Genomic DNA, 24,446 nt, shown 5'->3' with positions numbered 1-24,446 from the left:
CCTCGCATGAGTATGTTAAACAGTAACAGCGAGAGCACCGAACCTTGAGCCACGCCCCTCGACTGAGCGTATGTGCTGGAATAGTAATTGCCATCAGTGCAATAGAATTGCTTATCTCTTATCCTCACTAAGAGGTACGAAGCAGGTTTCCTTTTCGTATGCCTTAGCATTATCCAATCTAACTATAGTTGAGACCTCATTCTGCTGCACTGCAACTTTAATTTGGCTTTTCAATTGTATGCATGTGGACCAAATTGGACAGCCACGGTGGAAACCGATCTGAGAATCAATGAAAGCACGTAGAGTCGATTCGTGATTCTTGAGGCGAATCTGCTCCTAACGTTCTACAAACCCGTTCCAAAAGTTTTTCAAAACTTGAAGTGAGATAAACGGGCCGAATACTGCCAAGATCAAATCGTTTCCCCGGGTCATTTAGCAATAAAATTATTTCCACTGTTTTCCAATCTAGTGGAATCCAGGCTTTTTCCAACAACGAGTTCACAAAGCGTAGGATATACGGGGTAAAGTTTTGAGCTAATACCTGCAACATACCAACTGTGACTTCGTCAACGGCAGGGGCGGTGGACTGCAGAGTACTGTCTATAGAAATTAGCTCAAATTGAGCTACTTCAGTGAAGTCTGCCTCTGAACTACGCAATTCAGATTATCTATTGCTTGTTGGGGGGAACTATAGACTGGTTTACGTGAGTGAAAGCAAGGGCTTTGTGAGTTCCATATATCTGTGAAAAGCGCTCCGACTAGCCGAGCTAGACAAATAGTTGTTAACTTTGCATTGTATTCCTCCTAGCTTTATGTACAGTGTTTTTAAACGAAGCTGAAAAGAATATGTAATTTATCCAAATATTTACGCACTAGTTATGCGCTCTGCTCTGCTAGGGGGCCTTCCTTTGACGACAGCGGCTTCGCTGTCTTCATCCCACCAGTCCGAAGAGGTCTTGTTTTTCACAGCTTAATTAACCGACAACGCAGAAAGCTAAGTGGCTTCTAACAGAGAGGTTAAAACTCGATGGGCTCGGTTCGAGCTAAATGACAAGAAAGTAGAAGATAATGCCTGTTTACGAATTTTCGTGTAGAACCGGTGGCAGTGAAAGTTTTCGAGTAGCGATCGCTCGACGTACCGTAGTCAACTGGCGACCACGAAGATACCCCAACCCCATGAACAGCTAAAGTCAAATCAATCGATGCACGAGAATGAGCCCGCATCAAACTTAAGCGCGGCTGTTGTATCAGCGTACATTATTTTCGGAAATCCAACACCAAAGTGCATGCCCACGGACATCTTTGCGGAAACTCTATTTAGCATTATGGAGACTGAAGTCCCCTGCAAAAGCCAGGTTGATGTTATTGCGTATAAAGCATCCAAACAATCTGTCCTACGGACGCTAGCGGGGCAGTAGATATTCGCATCTGTTAGAGCGGCACACTGCGATACAAGCATATGAACTCCAATGACCTCACAATCTGGGCGCATAACTATGCTTAAGTATGAGCTGCGCTGTAAATCATGGAAGGAAGGTGTGATTGAGCGAAAATTCCATAGGAGGACTGCTAATCGCTTCAAGATTATTGTTTTAGAAATGAGGCGGCAACAGCCTCTTTCAGCATATCGAATTTCTTCGTGATGCGTGATGAACCTTTTTCTGGTCTTGACATGAGTATGACCAGATTTAGACGGTGAGCACAAAGCGCTACGCTTCTGTGATGGACATAACATTTCTATGTCAGAGTCGGAAGTGTGAGAGGGAGTGTGTCAGTGTCATTCGTCAACACTAGCGTTGATGTAAGAGAGGTAGGTCGTTGTATTGAATCAACAGTTATATAAGAGCAAGGCCCTGTTGACGGGGTTTAGTCACTCAAAGCAGATGAAGCAACCTACGCGGAGATGACCTTTGACAGGGCATAGCTTAATGTGCTGATCATACAATCGAGGACACCAGCTAGAGCCTTCCCTACAGCAGCAACGACTGACTTTGTCAAGACGGTTTCAACATCAGTGCCAGTTGCGTGGGCAATGCCAGCGTACAACCGGGGTTTGTATCTAGCAGGGCATACGCATCTGCTCGCGAGCACCTGTCACACTGAATAATGTCCAGGACAGTCTACTCATCCGCACGATTCAAACATATGGGATCGTCAGTTGGATGAGCACCGCGTCAAACGAAACAGCTAGGTGATTCAGAAGTATAGGTATCTGATTAATGATCATCATCGCAAATGCGACAGCACGTTGCCGACCTACTTGACTTGCTGCTGTGGCCAATCTCGAGCAGTTCCTACACTGAAATGGCCGTGGCTGCAGTGGATCTGCACGGTAAACTATGGGCCACACCTTGAGTTCGCACGGGCAAGCGGACCCTGCAAAAGTCGCGTAACAACTGGGCACACGGGGACAACCAGCCTTTCTGCTACAACTGTAAAAGATCAGAATGCGACCACCGGTATTGTGAAAATCCTCAAGAATCTTTTGTAGTACAGCTGAAGGATGAATACCGCGGATGATATCTTTAGTGTTGCATTACCTTTAATATTGAATATTACATCGAATAGATCTCTCCAGACATTGGTCGAAAGAAGGCTGTGCCAATAGAGAAATATGGCAAGCATATATAGTGAAAGTCTGATCGCGGAAGGGCAGAATCGGGTTCCATATTTAAAATCAGCTGTGGTGAGCCCGTGGCTGTGCGTTCAGCTGCTGGTTATGAAGTTGCGTGATCAAATCCCGGCCACAACGCGTGGATTACGGTTGAGGCGAAGTGCAAAAACATTACTGTGCTGTGCGATATCAGTGCACGTCTAGGAAATTGGAGTGGCCGAAATTAAACCGGAGAAGTTAACTACGGCATCCGTCATAGACCACGAGGAGCATGTTCGGGTCGTCAAATGCCATAAATACCTTAGCGTTCCATATTGAACGTCACATTTTCTGGTACAAAATAACAGGAAACGCGATCCACCAACATGTGCATCCGTCATGCACGTATTGGACGAGGCATTGGAAAACGGGAAAAATACTGAACGAAAAAAAATCAAAAATTTTTGCCCATTTCCTCTACACAAATAAAATTGTGATGGATGCGATAGGCAATTTTTTTTTAATCGAGCGAACAATGTTCACCTTCCTGCGTTTCCAACTGCTTCACTGATGTCGCGGTCAAGTCAGCAGCGGAGTGACAGCCCACACATGAGACTCCTCATCACAAATTTCATCGTAATTGTAATATGAACGATGACCTCTGAAATATAATTATCTAAGGCACAGCCCTTTAAAAAAATATTTTACGCAGTGAATAGGCTGTCCACAGGCTGGTTTATAAAGTATATAGACTGTCTATAGACAAACCAAGAGAATACTCTATAGGCAATACCAGTCCTATAGAAAGTCTAGAGACAATGAAAAGATTTGCGGCCTTAGACGTTTAGAAGACTTTTCTCTGCAGGTAGTCTATAGACTGCGAACAGAGAAAAGGAAATATCTATAGGAAGGCAATGAAGTCTATAAGTGTTCAAAAGACTGTCTATAGACCGCTTTTAAAAGGTACAGTAGCTAAACAAGATACTAAACCACGACAGCCTGTGACCTTGCACATACAATAGAACAGGTTGAACTGTCGAAGCTAAACAATAAGTACTCAACAATACGTACTCATTTTTCCCCGGGCTACAGATGATTGGAACAAGTTGCCACCAAACTTTCTCAACAGGGCTCAACAGGGCTTGATGCAATTGATTTTTAACGCGTTTTTCTCATAGTTATATTGCAGTCTTCTTGCATTTTGTATTTTCATAGATTGTATTGTTGTTGTCACATTTGTATTCTTATAACTTGTATTTTAATATTGCATTTTGTTCGCGTTTGTTTGATTACATTGTTACTTTATACCTCTTTTGCTTTATGATCCATGGCTTTCTTTGTGAATATTTATACCCCTCCTGCTTGAGCCTACTGTAAGGCCTGCAGTGTTTTTGAAATAAATACATATATCTAAAGATTTGCTGAAGTTCGGTGGAGACATTATGGTAGGGAAACTTGACTGTACCGGAATCATGAGAGACCACTCATATTATCCTAATCCATAAGAAAGGAGATATGAAGGCGTCGAAAAAGTACAGACCGATTAGCCTTATTTACAACGTATTCATTACTGCAGTCCCTAATAGAATTCGAGCAACCATAGAATTCAGTCAATCAACGGAGAAGGCTGGTTTTGGGAAAGTGACTTGACAATAGACTATAATCATTGCGTTAGTCACCTGACAGATAATGGCCAGAATGTAACCAACCAGTGTATACGCCTTCATACATGCAAAGAGAAAAAAAAAATGTCGCGTTTTGTTCATTGTGCATTTTGTTTTACGCTCCCCTAAGGTGAATACTTTTGTAATCTACAATTTGCTGGTGGCATTTCCTTTTTAAATTCTGAGGGCCAATTGCGGAGCACGACTGAAGACCTTTTCCGGCAAAGCAGAACGGTGGGTACGAAATTAATATGAAGTAAATTAATGTTCAACAGTCTCGAAACTGAGCAGTAGTTTATGATAGGCAGCGAAGCGCTGAAATTGATAAAAGAATACGTCTACTTAGGGCAGGTAGTGACGGAAGATCTAGACAAGGAGAGCGTAAGAACTGTAGTGGAATGGCTAGTTCGCATCTGTTCATTTTGAGTACAAAACAGCGGAAACGGAGAAAAGACAGAGAACGATGAAACACACAGACGAGCGCTGACTCGCAACTGCATTTTTTTATTAAATGTTTTTTTACATTTAAATTTAACAGTCACATGACCTAACAGCCCTGGCGCATATGGGCACAGTAGAATCTAAAGACCGCATAGTTTTCTAGTCAATGGCTAAAAACTCCTACACCAGACGCGCCAAGCACAAGAACTCTGGCTCTCTTTCTTCTTTCACTCCCACCTTCCTCCCTTCCCGTTACGGCGCGGTTCAGGTGTCCACCGAGATATGTGAGACAGATACTGCGCCATTTTCTTTCCTCAAGAAACCAACCAACCAACCGCGATAGCAGGACAGCCGCGGCAACAACAACAAAAAACACGAAAAACAAAAATAAAAAAAACACTATACACATCACGTGTTGTCTAGTAAAGAGATTTATTTTCTGGGAAACACGTGGTGCGTTTTAGTGCTTTAATTGTTTTTCTTATTTTCGTGTATTTTCGTTGTCGTCGCTGTCAGTTACCACGGCTGGCAGACGACATGGCTAATTGAACGGATATACGAGAGGCCTTAGTCCTGCAGTGGACGTAGTTAGGCTGATGAGAATAATACCACAGAGTCAAAATAAGCAGAACTTAACGCGATCACGCATACAGCTTTTTCGGTCGAAAAGCCTTTGCCATGACATAGGATTCAATGGAAGCCCGCAGAATCGTGTCGGAAAAACTATGGAGGCGTTGTATGATGCGTATGAGGCGATATCGAATAACAATTCATTGTGCTATCATCAACAAATTGTCAGGAGTGGTGCGAGATGACGCTGGTACGAATGCTTAAAAAATAATTCAGGGGGCACTTTGGCTCTCTAAAGTGCTGCAAGGCGAAAGCATTTCCTGGCGCACTGTTTAGTTTTATTATTTATATTTTTCATATTTTTTATTTTTGCTCATTTTCATATTTTTATTGTTTTTATTTTTATTTCATCTTACCTTTATTTTGTTTTTATTTTTGTATATTTTCTTAATTTTATTTTTTATTTTTTTATTTCCTTCACTTTATTCCTTTTATTTTATTTATGAAACCCATGCATTCACTAGATGCGCCTTTATTCATGCTCGAACCGTCAGCCTTCGTGGCGGAGTGATAGCGTCTCCGCTTCAAATGCCAAAGGCCCTGGTTGGATTCCCACCCTCGGCGCAGTTTCTTTTCAAGCAGTGACGCCGAAAGGCGGACAAATCTGCCGACGCGTCTGTCGACACGGCTGCCGACAGCGTCTGCTAACGACAGTATGAGGCATTAAAGGCGCTCGCCTTAAAAACTGCACGGACAGATATTGCCGAACCACATGAGCAGTTCTATGCGCATTCATTAATACGGCTTAGCGATACCAGTGGACAGATGTGCCGGCACGAAGCAAACGGTCCTGAATCTGCGATGTGAATAGAGTAGCGTGCAGCTGCAGTGATGTTTCTCTGCTAATTGCAACGAAAGCACCGGTTATAACGAAGAGTGCTGTAGTATGTCGTGACCGAAAATACGGATATAACGATAGCACCGGATATAAAGAATGCGCCGTAGTATGTTTTAGCCGCAAATACAATACAAATATAACGACAGCACCGGATACAACAAAGGCGGCGTAGTATGTTGTGTCCAAAAATACTGACATAATGAAAGCTGCGGATTTAACGACAGTGGCGTAGTGTGTCATGACCGAAATACGAATATAACGAGGGTTGTGTAGTATGCAGTAATCGAAAATATAACGAACGCACGATATAACAATATAACGGATATAGCGGATATAACGAACGCACCGGATATAATGAAGGCGGTGTAGTACGTTGTTGAAGATGTAATTAAAACGGCACGACGAACGAGAACCAAAAGTAGAACACAAACGACAGGACCAGCGCCAGGACCATGAAAAAACTAGCCCAAGCAAGAATTTTGCTGTAGTGTGTAGTAAACGAAAATACCGATATAACGAAAGCACCGGATAAAACAACGAGTGGTGTAACATCTCGTGACTGAAAACACGAAGCACCGGTTATAACAAAGATTTATCGTATGTCTCAACCAAATACGGTGTAGTATGCCGTTGCTGAAAATATGCATAAACAAAAACACTGGATATAGCGAATAGTGGTGCAGTATGTTGTACCTGAAAAAAAGGAACACGCACGCTCTCGCGCGTGAGCTCTTAGGCGGTGCCTAAGCCTCTCCTAACTTTATAAAATGACGAAACCCCCAATCCCTCCTGCGTGCTTCTAACTGCGTGGTTGGTTCTAGTGAGCCCGTTGTGAAGTTTTGTTTCGTAAATCCAGAAACTGCCGCTACAGCCTCGTAAAATTGGAATCGCGGTTCAAATTGAGCGCTTCTTTTGTTTTTCTTCGTTTTCCCCTGCCATTTCTGCATTGTGCGCTATTTGTTGGACAGCCTGGACCATTATAATGCACCAGGAATATATAAACCACCGTTTTCAAGGGACCTGCGATTCCCTGGAAGAACGGCGGAGAAAACGACATGCACAGAAGCCTCAACATGGTCAAGTCCAAGCTGGAAGCGCTCGAAACAGAAAAAAATGTCAGGTCCAATTTCGCTGTTAATCTAATGACCTTATACGTAGAGCAGTTTTTCTGGGAACAGGAATGGTAACTAGAATTACGATGAGTTCCTTTAATTTTCATTAAGGATTAAGAGTAGAAAAACAGCCCTAATGGAAGGAGGGCAAGATTTAACAACGACGAACCATAAGGAAGAAATCTAGTATTCAAAGGAGGTGGGGTATCTTATTCACCCTCTGATGCTATCCCGTCGTTTTCTGAACAGCTGCGACCAGTTCTGCACGTAAGCATAATGAAAGGAAGCAGCAAATGCAGCTTCCCTTTCAATGCAGATTTTGGATGCTACACGTGTAAAAGGGCGAATTAAGAAATCACGAGTCGGATGAATGGGCTCATTAAGATACAATGACAGCAACTTGTGCATTGCAACGTAGCCTGTTCACTCTACAACAACCAGCAGAAAAAAAAAATGTGCAGCCATTAAATGCTTGCAAGAAAACATATGAGGCATACGAACTATAATTAGGCTCCGTGCTCGAGCCCAGACAAAAGAAATGGATGTCACGTTAATACCGTCACGCTAAACAACCCCATATGCCGAGAACACAGCAAGCAGAGAGGACAAAAATATTCTGCTCGTGGCCTGCACAAGGAAGCCAAGGATAAAACAGAAGTTGTCATTTACGCACATTTTAAATGCTGCATTCATCGCTCGCGACGTCCTGTCCCTTGAAGGCGGGATGAATTCTGAACATGCAGACGACTGCTGACTGAAGGGGGGGGGGGGGGGGTGCTCAGTGCCTCATGACAGGTCGATGCTGAAGACCCAGATAGCAGTTCTTTCCCACGAATAGATCGTCACGTGATGGCGTGAGAACCAATCGCGTCCTTGCCAGATTAACAGCGGAAGGGCCGCGCGCGCTGCGATTCGCTGCCGCAGACCCACGTGACGTGCGGTGTGCGGCCGAGGACAAAGATCCGGCCCGTGCTGGTCGGTCCTCACTGAAAAGGGGCACACTAGATGTAGACACGCCGGACACACAAGACCATGACAGTGTACGCGACGTTTCAGTTTTTGACCGCATTTTACCGGCTATCAGGGTGCTGCCCGATTCGGGGACTCGTGGGAGAGCACCCGTCGCGCCTCGAGTGCGTACGGGTGTCCCGGTACACGGCCTACAGCGCGCTCTGCGTGGCCCTGGCAGCGGTCACCGTGGCGGAGGCGATAGCCGATTCCAGCACCCGAGGCAGCCTCGAAGCCCGCCTGCACGTCTTCTTCGCCATCGTCACGTCCACCGAGTGCCTGGTCAACTGGACCACCGCCGTTGTGGGTTCCCCGCTGCTCATCTCGTTCCTGAGGCAGTGCGCCAGCCTGGAGCGCCGCAGGCCGCTGCCGAGGAAAGCCGAGAGTTGCGCCAAGCGGCTGGTGTTGGTGATGGCGCTGTACGGCGCCGCGTGCTCATGCCTGCAGTTGGCGTCCAGAATCATAGCCCTGTACCGGTCGGCCACCATTGGGGAGACCATCTTCCGCGTGTGCGTGCTGACTGGGGCCGTCTACATGCTCACCTGGAGCACGCTGGCAGTGGTCACGGTGTGCCTCGCCTCGCGGATCCTGAAGACCTACTTGGAAGCGGCCACCGAATACGTAAGAGACTGCGGTAAGTGGATGAACACGGTAGGGGACTTGAACACGTGAATAAAGGAAATCACCTAGGAAGAAAGCCTTGTCAAAGCCTTTCCAGCCAAGTCTTTTTAGCTCCTCCTGAATCTGAACAAACTGAATGAGACACTTCAACGTTTCCGTGGAGCCGCTAGCTAATTCTCTTCCTAATTTTTTCCGCTCTCCTTAATATTGTGAGCCGATCTTGAGAAAGCCAATTAGTCAGGTTTGCAACTTAAAATAGCGATCCTTATTTTCGTACGGCGCATGCAAAATTTCGTGCAGGATGCCACAACGGCTAGAAATTGCAACATCGAAACACCACATTTCGTCATATGAGTAAACAAGCAGTCGAGGGGATCGCATATTTTTTCTAAGATGCAAATGTTGCTGGAAGTACAGAATAAACATGTTATGGCATGGGACACAATCCGTCTTCACGAGTGTGTCGAAAGACGTGCAGCGAAGCCCAATGCTTCGAGATATATTTATTGCGTTCGCCAGCGCACATGAAAAAAACCACCCCAGTTAGATAAGAAGAGGCCTAAACACGTTTGAAGCAAAGAGACCGCAGCTAACTGCAGCATCTTCCCAGAAAAAGAAAGCACAATAGTGAACACAGTCTCAAAGAGGGTTGATGGCACCTGCCTGACTGGGTCTTCAGGACGTGCTCAACTGTGTCGACATACCAGACGCTAAGATGAACATTGTTCGTCTGGTAATGCCCATCGCAGCTGTGCGGAATATTAGAAACCAATCTGTCATCATTGTGCGCAGAACACTGCTGAAAATGAGGCGCAGGCGCTTGCTGACTCGTTTGTCTATGGAGAGTGACTTAGTAGGGTTAGTTGGCCGTTATGGATTATTGATATATGACAGTAATCTTTTTAGAAGACTGGCCTATGACGCAGGTCACAGTAAGGGCTCCCAGTTCATTTAAAATAACGGAAGTTCTTTAGGCCGCCGCAAAATCTCGGAACACGGGCCTTACTGTGTTTCGTCTCGAGTGAAAAAGCCCTTGCTGCTGATTTAACTAAAATGTGCTGACTCACGGCAACGTAACTAGCGGGAATCACAACCGCTTCTGGCTTGCGATACTTCGTGTCAGTATGAACAATAAAAATTTTAGATTTCAGAAACTCTAATACGCACGGACACTTTGGCTGTACTGCCTCTCTGTGTTTCAATCTACTGTCGGGAAGAAACGTTTTACACATTCAATAATTAAACGGTATTTGATCCCTATGCACGAAAATGCCTCTGGTGCGCTTTTTCGTAAAGGCAGCAAACGTTTCCATTTCCATTACGCAACGCAAGGTAAGAGGTTGAACGCCAGAGCGTTGTCCATATTATTCTGTCCGCAACGGTAGGCGTGACGCTTGTTGCTTCAAACATGAAGTGAACAGCCGCCAACCCACAGTTGACACAGGGACGAACATTCACGCCTTTCCGGTCGCACTGGCTGCCCATGCACAAAGGGGGAAAAAAGGCTTCAGGACACGCAAAAACAAATCTAGGCACGTATTTGCCTTGTCTGCCTACACTCACATTTGACTGTCTAATACTTGATGAAGGCGTCAGCCTCTGGCACGTGGCTAGCACAGGAACCAACACTCACGGGCTTCCTGTCAGATTGTGAACAAGCCACCAGGACGCTAAAGAAATAATATTAGCATATATTGTAATGTCTAGCCACAATCATGCCATTTTACTATCTCATATTTTATGAAGTCAGCAGGTGCCGGCACGTGGCTGGCGCGCAGGTACTAGTGCTCGCGAATTTCCTGCCACACTGACTGCACGTGTACTGTCGGGGACGTACCTCTAGAACGGGCGAAAAGCAATTTATGCAAGTAACTGCCATGTCCGCCCACGATCATGTCCTTTCACTGCCTCATATTCGACGAAGTCAACAGCCTGGTGCACACGTGCCTGGTGCACACTGATGGTTGTACAGTCACGTGTTTCCGGTCGTACTCGGTTTACGTGTGCTATTAGGAAGTCTCCAGGACAAGCAAAACTGCAATTTAGGCACGCAATTGCCACGCCTGCCCACAGTGTTCTCCTTGGACCTGTGCCTACTTTACGTGAGCTCGACGTTTACCTCCACAAATATGGTCACAAGAATCTAGCTGTTAACAGAACTATTTGCTATGATTGCGGCAAGCTAAACGCCATACTTTTGTTTCTGATAGTACTACGTCAGTTTCCTTGTGTTGAACAGCGTACAGGTACTGATGCTGTAAAATAAAGTTTGCATATACGAACTTTGTCCAAATATTGTTACGCTGCGTGGCGCAGCGTAACAACAACTTCAGTTGTCGAAAGGATGACGCAAACGCCGCGGACACATCGCGCGGTTTTGTCAGCGCCGGCGACGGACCCTTGTGCTGGGATTCCTAGTGGATCAGGACGGTATTCGGCCCGGCTTTCTAGATACTCAAAATACGGAATATTTAAGAAGTTTTTGTGGCAGAAGTTCATATTTCTGCCGTTTCATTGATGGATTCGCCCGAATTGCTCATCCGCTCAGTTCCCTGCTGCAAAAAGACGCTCTGTTTGTGTGGTCCCAGGCGTATGATTCATCGTTTCGACAACTGAAGTTCCTGCTAACCTTTAGTCGTGTCTTACGCCATTTAGATCAGGCTGCTACCACCGAGGTTCATACCGACGCCAGCAGCGTAGGCATCGGCGCGGTGCTCGTCCAGTTTCAGCACGACGCCCAGTATGTTACCGCTCATGCAAGCCACACGCTACTGAAAGCCGACCGCAACTGCACGGTGACAGATGTGGAGTGTCTCGCCGTCGTCTTCGCTGTCACCAAGTTACCGCATCTATACGGCCGCCGCTACAGCGTAATCACCGACTGTCACTCCCTGTGTTGTCTTGTTGGCCTGCGTGACCCTTACGGTCGCCTAGCTCGTTGGGCATTACGTCTTTAAGAATACGACTTTTCTGACTACGACTGTTTGTCTTGATATCCTCTTTCGTGCACGGCAGCAGGTGACGGCGATCTAGACGACTGCCTCGCAGCTATGATTGATACATTGCCAGACCATGTAATGTTCCAGCGCGAACAATGTCAAGATCCCGCTCTCACTCCATTGTTTGATAAGGCCGGTAAATCTGCACCTACAACACCTTTCATTATTCGGGATGGTCTACTCTTCAAGAACTACTCAGCTGATGGTGCCCGTCTGCTGCCTGTCGCCCGGCTTCTCTCCGCGGCGCTGTCCTATGCACGACGACATCACCTCAGGCATAGTCCTTCAATGTTTCTTCAAAGCATAGTCCTTCAAAGCATTGAAGGGCTATGCCTCAGGGCGCCTTGGCTTTGCCCGCACTCTTTAGAGAGTCCGACAACGTTTTTACTGGCCCGGGTTGTACACGACCACAAAGCGCTACGCAGCAAGTTATGCCCCCTGCCAACGCCTGAAGGGATGCTCAGCGCCACCGTCTGGTCTTCTCCAACCGGTCAGAATCTTTGCGTCACCTTTTGAGAAAATTGGAATTGACTTGGCTGGTCCTTTACCGAAGTCGTCTGACGGCTGCAGCTGAATTATCGTGGCTGTTGACTACTTGATTCCATATGTCGAAACGGCAGCCCTCGTTTCTGCCAAAGGAGCCGACGTGTCCCACTTCTTGCTTGAGAGAATCGTTCTTCGCCACGGCGCCCACCGAGTGGTCATCAGTGTCGGCGGTCGAAAGTTTAATGCTGACATTGTGGAAGAACTGCTCCCACTCTGTGGCTCAGAATACGGCAATTCTGCTCCCTACCATCCCCAGACAAATGGCCTTACAGAGCGCCTCAACCGGACGCTCATCAACATGATGCCGATGTATGTAGCACCTGGCCATAAGAACTTGGACGCCGTCTCGCCACTTGTGACGTACGCCTATAACACCGCTAAGCATGAAGTAACCGACTACTGTTCTTTCTTTTTTTATTCGAGAAGTGGGCCCTGAGGCACAAGGTTATTCTTCTTTCTTCCTTCTATATGCACGCTTACCGCAAACCTTCCTCGATACTGTTCTTCCCTTCTCCGTAGACGATGACACTTCCGTCTCGCAACATATCTGCCTCGCCGAGGAAGCCCGTCGTTTTGTTCGTCTGCGAACGTCTCATCTCAAGACCATTCCAAGGTGCGACACGTTGCAGCTCATGTTACAGTCACCTAGGAACCGGGGTATTTCGTTTGGCTTTGGAAGTCTTTACGACACCGCAGCTTGTATCAGAAGTTCTTGCGCCCCCACGCTGGACCCTTTGTCTTCATCCGTCGGCTGAGTGACGTCGCCTGTGTCATCGCAAAGGTTACCTCGACGAATCGCTGCTCCCGGAATACACAGCTCACTCACGTGGCTCGATCGAAACGCTGCAATCCTAGGCCTTCTTGAATCGCTCGAGGAGGAGCTTCGCCTGCCCGATGACAATTGTTGCGCTGATTACGCTGCGTGGCGCGGCACTGCGCGCCTGGAGAAAAGGACGAGGTTGAAGCGCGAGAATTCGTGCCATTAAGCCTGAGGACATAATCATCATCATCAACTCGGGCTGTGGTTAGCCTGACGCTGGCCGTTCTCAGTTCTCACCCATTTTCCCGCTCATCTTCTAAATAAAACCATAACCTTAAGAATATAACCATCATCAGCCTGACCACGCCCACTGCAGGGCAAATGCCTCTCTCATATTTCTCCAATTAACCCTGTCCTTTGCCAGCTGCTGCCACCCTATCCCCGCGAACTTCTTAATTTCATCCGCCCACCTAACTTTCTTCCGCCCTCTGCTACGCTTGCCTTCGCTTGGAATATGGTCCGTTACAGTTAAGAGCCAACAATTATCTCGCCTTCGCATTGCATGTCCTGCTCAAGCCGATTTCTTCCTCTTGATTTCAGCTAGGATGTAATCAACCCGTGTTTATTCCCTCACCAACTCCGCCCGATTCCCATCTCTTAACGTTAGACCTATCATTTTTCATTCCATATCTCGCTGTGATGTCCTTAACTTAAGCTGAACCCTCTTTGTTAGCCCCCAGGCTTCTGCCCCATAGGTGAGTAGCGGTAAGATAGTTTTTTTAGACATTTCTCTTGAGGGATATTGGAAAACTGCCGTTCATGATCGGGGAGAACCTGCCATATGCGCTACACCCCATTCTTCTTCTAGTTATTTCCCTCTCATGACCTGGATCAGCTGTCACTACCTGCCCTAAATAGACATTCTCTTACTACTTCCAGCCCCTCGCCACCAACTGCGAACTGCTGTTCCCTTGCTAGACTGACCGTTGAACATTAGTTTGGTTTTCTGCATGTTAATTTTTAGCCCCACTGTTTTGCTCTGCCTGTCTAACTCATTGATCATGCTTTGCAGTTCATGTCCTTACTGACTTTTAGCAGTAATAATTAGTAGCAGTAATAAGGGGCAGTAATAATTAAAACGGAAGATTTATTGCTGCTTCTAGCTGAAAGAGCATACATACCCTTGGGATCTTTGTTCTTGTTTTAAGGCATAAAATAGGCAGGCTTTTACTTTTAATTTTCTCTTTCAAGGCAATTCGTATAGGGGTACAAACGTTATGCGCATTGTTAAGCTTACCGGCGTGAGACGCATAAAAGTGACCCCGTTGTTTGAAATGCGTTTTCTTGAGAAGCTTTAATGGATCCCTGACCATCCTCTAGCATAAAAGATTTTATTCTCTCGCATTTTTTTAGGCAGATCAATAGCACAGTTAGAGCCGCTGGTATGAAGCGATTTCGCTACGCCAGTCCCTGCCGAGTCCTTTTCGAGTCGGTTTCTCTCACACAACCCGGTCACAATCTTCGCCCTTTTCCTTTCTTCTACGTTTCTCGAGGGAGGCAACGAGTATGCGAGATCTCTACGTCATGTGTCCGTCTCACTAGGTTTGTTCTCAGCTCTACACTTCTCGGTGTCGCGATAAGGGCGAAACATGAATGCCAGTATTGGAGGACGGCAGCGTACAGATGCACGCGCGACTTTCTGACGAGACGGTGTGCGCGTTCAAGAAGGGCGGATATTACTCTGCCTTTGTTGTGTTGTTCTCTTCACTCATTTCTTCTTCTTTTCTCGTCTACACATATGACCCATACGATTCAGGAGGACACAGGGGCGCAATAAAAGACACGGACATAGAAGTATACAGGGACGAGCGCTTTACTTCTCTCTACAGCTTCTCTCTACGTCTTTACTTCTCTCTACGTCTTTACTTCTCTCTACGTCTACTTCTATGTCCGTGTCTTTTATTGCGCCCCTGTGTCCTCATGAAAAGTTATGAACCAACACGCCCAAATACAAGTACTTCTGACCCATACGACACAGGGACATACACGGACCATGGAAAATAACTAAAATGTCTTTCTTTTTTGTCGTGCCAGAACAGAAGGTCCGACGAAGAAGAAGGAGAGCCATCATACTACGAGACCTCGTTCGTAATTGCCCCATGGACCAAAATTCTAGACTAAAGATGTGTAGTTCTCTGCCATCAAGGCAAAGGCTTGCGTGTCAGCGGAGATGAGGCAGTTGGCTTTGTTGAAAGATAGATCGAAATGGCTTTGATTTGAATTTTCCTGTTGTTTCAAAGCGTGAATGACTCATATATTGCAGACACAACCAGAATGACCCTAGCCATATCTGCGAGCTGAGCATCATCATCTACGAGTTGGGCTTGTTTATATCAAATGTCCAAACCTAGTCAGGGTGCAATTCCGGTCTTGGGCGCAAGCGTGCCGTATGATGCAGTCACAGAGGTGCTATGTTGCTAAGTTAAATAGGGATACCTAATGTGTATCCGTTTCTAACTAATCGCGAGAACTTATCAAAATAAGGCTAAGCTCACATTGAGCATTTTTGCGTTTCGCAGGGTTCATGTTTCGGACATTACCTCCAAGATAATATCACATGGCCGCAGAGGTTCTTATGTCTTTTTAGTACTTTTCTTATCACAGCCATGTCAGCAATGGCCTACTCTGGCTTTCAGTGCAAGCGTGCAACTGGTAACTCGGTGAGACTGATATCGATTGATAAGTGAGTTATCGATGGCTTCGATACAGGTGTCCAGGCCACTATGGAAAGATCATGATCATAGAAATGGAGAGCGGCATCGAGCATTTTTACCTCGATGACTGAACAGTGCACGTGCTGGTATCGCCGTAGTCGCTGCAGGGTTGTTTACTCTTATTCCTGACTATTGTCATCAGTATACGACACAGTCAACGCTGTTGAGTGGACGCGAAAAAGAATCAGCAGGTGGTTGTTTTGAGCTAACTTGTGGGGTTTGAATAGGGGAATATATACGTTTCCCCCGTTTAACCGTGGCTGACCCAAAAATAAAACCGCCGGACCCCACCCGGTGGTCGCGTACGCTAGCGAGCGCACGCCGACCACGACGGGCCTTGCTCTGAGGGAACAAAAAAAAATGACACTCTGGCTGACACAAACATGGCATTTATTGCTACAACAACAATAACGAGAGCTAGCAACAAAATACGCTAAAGAATCGGAGTCGTCCGACTCACCAGCAAAGTTACGAGCGAATGTACGAAGTTACGAGCGAATGGCAGGGGATACTCTGCGGCCGGACGGGACGAGATGCGGGAGAACGTGCCTCCCCACGAGGCTTCGCCATTCGCACCGCAGGCGAAGAGCGGAGGGCAGCGCAGACACGTTCGCACGCGGCAAAATCCCGAGCCGTCTCCCCATTCGGACGCGCAGCAATCGCGCCATCCGTGGCGCTCGTGTCGTTGCGACGCCAGCACCATCCCTTGTTAATTAAGGTAACTATAACCAAGCTTAGGAGGGTGCATCGCGGGAAGCCAACAAAGGGGAAGACGCGGAGCAAAGTGACAACAAACTATACAATGCAAGTGCAGGTTTCCGGTTGCAAAAAAAAGCGACGCTGACCACTATAGTTTTTTCAAAACCGCCGTGATTAAGACAATGTTCCCGAAAAAAAACTATCAAATGCGCGGTACCGATCGATAATGAGTTGTTTATTACGGTTAGGCACGACAGGAAGACAGATTTCCACGGTCGACCTAGGGCGGAAAACAGGCCTAATTTCCCCTAGAGCATTTCTGCTATCACAACGCACATAGTCCAATTCATCTTTGTTCTTTCCTGCCTCTGATGTCCAAGCTAGGCATGACGTATACAAAGCTCCGTCATGTGTGCCAAATTACCCAGCTTATCGCTAGGTGCCATCTTTCCAACTGTGGAAATCAGTGATCGGGAACCATATTACATGCGAGCGCCTAGTATAGCTCAAAGTGCCTTATTTCCAGGTACTTCTACAACACTGCCTGACGTTTGACCTGCTCGTAGGACCACGTTGACGACGCTTTCAGGAAACCTTCTCTTTAAACACATTAGAACTTAATCTGAAAGCACACTGAAAGACTTAAAGGAAAAGAACGTACCGTCAATTTTTTTTCTCACAGTGAGTCCCAGATCCAGACACGTAGCCGTCCTCTCCTGTGGGTGAACTTGCACATTACGCCATCGCCTTTTTGCCGCACAAAGCAGGAAACTTTTATTAGCATTCTAGAGCTATCCTGGATTCTTAACGTCACACTTGGTTGTGGAACGAATACTTTCGCTCTCTCCCTCTCACCGCAGAGTCCTCGTTCGGGAACAGAGCGGCTGCAGGAGCAGAGTTCCTCTGCGAAGTCCGCCTCATGATTAGAAGTCTGAAGCAGCTTTTCCTGACGGCGGACAAATTTCTCAGCATCCCACTCCTGGTGACCTTCGCCTCGGTGATGGTCAACACGTGCACTATGACATTCTACATGGTGACGACAGAGATTCACCTCGGCTACACGTCGAAGGTCATGGCTGTTGCGTACATCGGCCACTCGGGATTCACTCTGGCCGCTGCAACTTACTACGCCCACAATGTGACAGAGCAGGTGAGGACATTCGCATTTAGTTAGCACTGCATGAGCAGATAAGCCATTGCAGACACGTGAAAAGCAATTGCACGCTATGGAGCATCATAAAATGGTTCAGAGCGCTAGAGGTGACTCCTTTGCCTCGGTGCTCCCTGAACCTCCAAACACACGGTTGCAGGCACGCAAGCTGAAGGATTCTCTGATGACACGGACCAGAGCGAGTGAGAGAGGATCGTTTCAGAAAGAGGTGAGGCTGCAGCCGCTAATCAAGTTCGACGTCTTCAAAGTTGTGCAAGTGCTAGGAAGCTTGCCGTACAACAAGGAAACGGGGGCACCACAGATGGTGATTTCCACACAGGGGTATTGATCATGGCATTTAGCTGCTGAATGTGTCCCCGTCTTCTCCTGCTTCGCCGCGGTGGCTCAGTGGTTACGGCGTTCGGCTGCTGTCCCGAAAGTCTAGGGTTCGATGCCGGCCGCGGCGGCTGAATTTCGATGAAGGCGAAATTCTGGAGGCCCGTGTGCTGTGCGATGTCAGTGCGCGTTAAAGAACTCCAGGTGGTCGAAATTTCCGGAGCCCTTCACTACGGCGTCTATCATAGCCTCAGTCGCTTTGGGACGTTAAACCCCACTAAACCACTAAACCGTCTTCTCCTGTTCGTGGTCTAGAAGCGGAACAGCGTGCATGATCCATGTTTCACCATCAGTTCATTTTTCTTAGCTGGAGAAATCAAGAGGAAGAAATGGGCTTGGCCAGGGCATGTAATGCGAATGCAAAGTAACCGCTGGTCCTCAATGGTAACGGAGTGGATTCCAATAGGAGGCAAGCGCAGCAGGGGGCGGCAAAAAGTTAGTTGGGCGGATGAGATTAAAAAGTTTGCGGGGATACGGTGACCGCAACTGGCAAAGGACAAGGTTAATTGGACAGACATGGGAGAGCAGACATGGAGAGGCAGAGCAGTCAGGCTGATGCCGGCTGATAGTAGTCACGTATGAGTAACATACGTGACAAACAGTTACTACCAATTTTGGTAAATTATGGCTGCCTTTCTTTGTAAACGCTGGGACATATTGCTCTTTTTTTTATTTGGTAGACCGACACTGCACTTGCTTACACGCATGCGCGCATTCGTGCTACTCATAAATAGGGATATATTCTTCAATACTAGAGAGATATCCAGGTCTCTTCCCTACATCGGGCATCTCGTGAACAACGTCTTTACTGAGGCGACGAAAAATTGAAAATAATAAATTAAGAGTTGAAGTCATAAACTTAAATTATTAGTGCTCATAAAGTCGAATTGTGCATGCCGATTTTTACATGAACGCTTTTACAGGTGCATTCACTGCTGCTGTGTTTCAACGCCGAAGGATTCACCTTCAATGCCTGCGGCTTCTTCAACGTGGAAACGCCAGTATTCAGACCGGTATGCTATAAGATTTTCATTAGTGTCATATGTCGCCAGCAGAGGAGGAGCTACGGCGGCCGTGAGCGAACCAGCGGCCGATATCTCAAAGCAACTCGCCCGCTGCACGCTTACGACTGGCTCCTGCCTATGAATGCATGAGTCGTGACACTACAGCCTGTTATAGCGCGACTTCGATCCGTACCATATTAACGTTCGAAAACTTTCGAGAATTAAGAAGACTCTGCCAACTGAGCTAATAAGGACGGCTAGAAGGTCAGATGGTAGGCCGAGAGGGAATTGGTCCAATAATGAGGGGAATCCCTCAAGGTGGAGTGGATTTGATTAATTGAGCGAGTACTCAATGAGGGATTCGCCTAGAGCTAGGAGAATCCCTGTAAAGATTGCATGGACTTTAAACATACTTTGTGGTGCTGTAGAAATGCGCACATTCGGGCATCTGTTCAATGATTGCGCATCATCGTCGCTGCTTTATTTTAGAAGTGTTGAAAATTCGCCCGGTTGAAGGTTCTGAGTGTCCAGGTTATTTTGTTTTGTGCGTCCATGTTTAACGCCATGGCGTGTGGCAACCTAGGGCTGTGGCACCGCAAACATTCGTGCCAGCCGGCGTTGGCAGCTGCTTTCACTGCTCTACAGGCACACATTCTCCAGCCTCGAACGATGGCTCGAGACCAATTTTCTCTTCCGTGCCTGGTGTTTTGGTTTCCGTCGCAGAGATCCAGGATGTTGTTTCTACAGTGCTGCGTGCTCTTCTTCTTTCCAGTGACAAAATATGAACTGCTATGAACAGGCCCGTCTTTTAGGCATGTCTTTCTTCCGGAAAGAGGTTTTACAATTCAAGGGAAGCCTGGGCAAGACCGGGAGGGAGGTGAATTAAAAGATGTATTGCATGAGGGGATAAGGGCTGTCGCCTGCAGCTTAGATACGGAGAGGTCAGGCGGCTCGGCACAGACACATTTCGTTCTCCATTTCAATGCGAAAGCTTTATACGGCTCATCGGTAAAGAAACCAGCCGTTGTTGAACGCAAAAGTTGTCACGAAAAATCTCAGTTAACTTCAGCGTGGTATCAAGCAAAAATAAAATTTCCGCCGAAGGTCCGGGCAATTCATCCTCTACCTTCAATTGCAAGGCGAGTACGCAACCCGTAGAACAAAACGCGTTGCTTATTGGCAAACGAAGGTGAACCTAGTGCATGCGTTGCCTTACGACTGTGTACTAATGAGTTAGATGTGTCATTAGGAAGAAAGAAATGCAAAAAGAAATACCAATGCAAAAATTAAAAGGGCATAGAAATAAGAGACAACGTTTTCCCATTCAAAGGACGTAAGTAGTCTTAAGTGCTCCTCGTAATTTTTTTTCTCTATTAGGGCTGTTTAAACAACGCTACTCGCGGTTACAGAACGTTTCCCTCGTTTTCACAAATAACGACTTCGCCCGAGATTCATTCCTTGAGCGACAGCTAATGAAGAAGCCCGTGTTGAAACGCTAAACACGCAGCGTGGCTGCGCCATGTATCAGCAAGAGCAAAGATAAGAGCCTAGCTCTACATGTATCAGACATGTAGACATGTATCATCGCCATCATAATCATGCCACGTATGTCCACTGAAGAATAAAGGCCTCTCTAATATGCCTCCAATTAATTATATCCTCCCTCAAATGCCGCTGAATTACTCCCTAACTTCAACCAAACGGGGCATGTGTGAATTAACCACCTTATCTTCCTCCTCATTTTATTAGCCTTTCCCTACAACGCCCCAGTCATCCAACAAGTCCCGACAGCTCCGGTTACTGCAATAATGAGCACTTGTAGCGGTCGTGCCCTGTCAATTAACCATTCCTCGATACCCTCCTCTCTTCCCTAATTGGGTCGCATCGTCCTTCCTCCTGGTAGGAATGGCTCTCTCTAAATCCCTGGTTTTCAGTAATAACTGTTCTGGACGCGCTTGAAACAGGGCCCCCAACATAAACAGATGTTTTTTCGCTTCCCTACCTACCTGTTCTTATTGGCCTCCTTCTAACTCGATCTTGGAGGTGTAAGTCAGTAGCATGATTTCGAGCCGCCCGGAGTTGTAAGCGGTCGGCTGCCCTTTACGTCTGACAAGACGCAAGCGAGTTGTTACTGCGTTTGTTTGTCCACCGCGTATAGTGCTGCGCAAAAAGTTCTTGTCGCCACACAGCATTTGGGGCTGTTTTATAGAAAATTTTGGTAGGGATGATTCTATTTGTACAATTTATTTTCTGAACTTGTTTCCTCAAGAAAAAAAGAAGCCCGCGTGGGTTTTCCCTAAGCAAAATTTTCTCGAAGGTGCGTCCGGGGGGGGGGGGGGGGGGGGGGTGCTAAACTAAACGCCTTCTCGCTTCTGTGGGCGAGGAAGCAGTGGCCAGGAAGCTAATACGTCATTGGTATGGCAGGCGTCGTCGCATGCCCGGAAGAGGCGACAAGGAGAGCGGTTTCATCGCATTATCCGCTTCCCTGAGTTCCCTCTTCTGAGGTATAGGCGGCCTTGAGCCCGTTTAAGATTGTGGGGTAATTGAACCTACCACTGGGCGAGAATGCTAGTTGCCTTGCACGTCACTCAAGGCTTGCGGCGCAAACAAGCATAATAGCCATACGAGCCCTGCTGAAAAAAAGTTCTATGATGCAATAACCTCATAGATCATTCATCATAGAATATCATACAATCTGTATGATGTGTCATACAATTCGTATGATTTTCTATGACATCTCTATGATGACTGTATGATTTTACAGAAATGCATGACATTTGAATGATAATTTTCTATGATTTGTATGATAAGTCTATGATATTTGTATCATAAACTGTATGAGTTTATTGCAGCATAGAACTTTTTTCAGCAGGAAGCTGCCGGAATCAACCATTCATTGTTGCTTTGTGGCCTGGTCCATCTTCAGAAGCGGAGCCTGATGGCTGATAAAAATTTCATTCGAGCCCAAATATCGTCCTAATATGGCTGAGGCGGGAACTATTCGTTTCAAACTTAGGCATGGGGGCGCAGGAAAGTGCGACCGTTGCCAATGTCGGCTGTGCCCCAATTTTTCGACTTTGATGCCGTCTGTTCGCTTTGCTGATTATGTCGTCAGTAAAAGTATCCTCCTAAGCCTTCGAGCGCAGTTCTTCCTTCTTCTAGTGCCTAAGTCTACCTAAACATAGTAGACGTTTTTGCTCTCCTTGCTTTTCGCAGATGGTTGGAGTCGTTGTCACCTACACTTTGGTGCTCTACCAGACGAAGCTAGCCGGTCGTTCCCGGTCGTCACCCCATTGCTCCACAGGAATGAACACGTCGGTGATGCCGTCGACCGTGTCTTCGGTGTTGCTTTTGCGTTAGCTTCCCGCATTAAAGAAGCTGCATTAACGAAATCAGACCCACTTTCTTGAGCATCTACAAGATGTCTAGTCTTACCAGTCTTCTAGTAGGGGCCAACCTTAACAAAAAAAAAAGAACCTTAAATGTTGTAGTATTTTCGGCAGAATAAAATTATTAAGCCCGTTCATCATGGTTATTACACCGTTTGCAGGTCACTTTAAGTGAAGGATTCTTTCAAGGATTCATCCAGAACTACCCATACTTGAGCAAACAGCAACTACAGTAGTTTCTGTATCCAGCTTCAATTTCAAACATGACTAATTTATTAAATAATGCAATAAGCTGCTCATCGGTAGCTTTATTCCTTCAGTGCTCAGATGGTATACATTTAAGGTAGCATTCTCTTGAAATGTTATCTTTTGTCTTTGCTTTGTTAGAATATCTAATCACATTTTACTGAAATGCGCTGTCGTAGTTTGTCAACTGATCAATGAAGAATTTCTTCTGTATATCAGTAAGAACACTTGAACGGTGCCGGGCCTTCTGGGCCTGCAGTATAGATGAAAATAAAACAAAAATGCTAGTAGAGCCGACACAAAGGCATGAGAAATTTGCCTGGGTAGACCATTGCTCTTTGCCTGGGTAGTCCATTGCTCTGTCAACGTCGGAGACGATGACAAGCTTACCACCACTTGCATTTGGTGTTGACAGATATGAGAAGCATAATAACTTTAAAATGCCTCAATGAAGTGTTCCTTCAGCAGTGTAATGACAGCCATTGTTAGATCGGGAGGCGCCATTTTGGACCGCAAGGATTGTGCCGACCCCTACAATGAGGAGAAAGCACCTAAAATTTAGCTTGAAACAACACTTTGTTGTGTCGAAGCATTACTCGATGTTCTCAGGTATTTTGATGAGGCTAGATTAGGCCATGCTAGAGAATGGCGATGTCACCACCCTGTAAAGAAGCTCAACACGTTCCAGCCGAGGACACTGTGCGTTCCGACTGGTTTTTCAAAGGATGAATTGCTTGAAGTCAAGACCGTGTGGAAGCAGGTCTGACGGGGACACACCGCGCAAGGATAGGCGCCCTCACGAGATGGGCGGCCGCAGACTTCGAAAATACATCAGCAGATCGCATCGCTGAGGCCTCATCGCCATCATCAGCCTCACCACGCCCAATGCAGGACGAGTACCTCTCCCATATTTCTCCAATTAACCCTGTCATGTGCAGCTGCGCATCCTACCGGTACTCACCTATGAGGCAGAAACGTAGAGGCTAACAGAGAGGGTTCAGCTTAAGTTAAGGACAACGCAGCGAGCTATGGAAAGTAAAATGATCGGTGTAACGTTAAGAGATCGGAAGAGGGCGGAGTGGGTGAGGGAACAAACGCGGGTTAATGACATCTTAGTTGAAATCAGGAGGAAGAAATGAGCTTGGGCAAGGCATGTAATGCGAAGGCAAGATAACCGCTGGTCCTTAAGGGTAACGGAGTGGATTCCAAGAGAAGGCAAACGTAGCAGGGGACGGCAGAAAGTTAGGTGGGCGGATGAGATTAAGAAGTTTGCGGGGATACAGTGGCGGCAACTGACAAAGGACAGGGTCAGTTGGAGAGACATGGGAGCGGCCTTTGCCCTGCAGTGGGTGTAGTCAGGCTGATGATGATGATGATGATGTGCAGCTGCGGCAGCCCTATTCCGGCGAACATCGTAATCTTATCTGCCCTTCCTAACTTTCTGCCGCCTTCTGCTATGCCACTGGAGCCCACTAGCGCAGAAATGCAGTGTGGTTTAGGTAGAAAACAAACTTATTGAGACAGAGAGCGAAAAGTTGCCGAAGACAAGTGGGGCGCTTAGCCCAAGGCTTCAGTG

General features: G+C 46.7%; 1 protein-coding gene across 1 annotated transcript; it reads left to right on the top strand.

Moving 5' to 3' along the window:
- Positions 1 to 8,393: 8,393 nt before the first annotated feature.
- LOC149362163 (uncharacterized) lies at positions 8,394 to 22,595 on the top strand. Its single transcript, XM_089568234.1, has 5 exons — positions 8,394 to 8,920; positions 17,546 to 17,835; positions 17,996 to 18,064; positions 19,155 to 19,244; positions 22,452 to 22,595. Exons 1-5 carry the CDS (start codon positions 8,698 to 8,700, stop codon positions 22,593 to 22,595), a joined length of 816 nt encoding a protein of 271 aa, XP_089424360.1. The 5' UTR covers positions 8,394 to 8,697.
- Positions 22,596 to 24,446: the final 1,851 nt, after the last annotated feature.

Source organism: Amblyomma mixtum, chromosome 2, assembly GCF_055824585.1.
Source record: "Amblyomma mixtum isolate Tamu chromosome 2, ASM5582458v1, whole genome shotgun sequence".
Classification (NCBI taxonomy): domain Eukaryota; kingdom Metazoa; phylum Arthropoda; class Arachnida; order Ixodida; family Ixodidae; genus Amblyomma; species Amblyomma mixtum.
The sequence above is the reverse complement of the archived record's forward strand: the minus strand, read 5'-3'. Positions and strand labels throughout refer to the sequence as shown.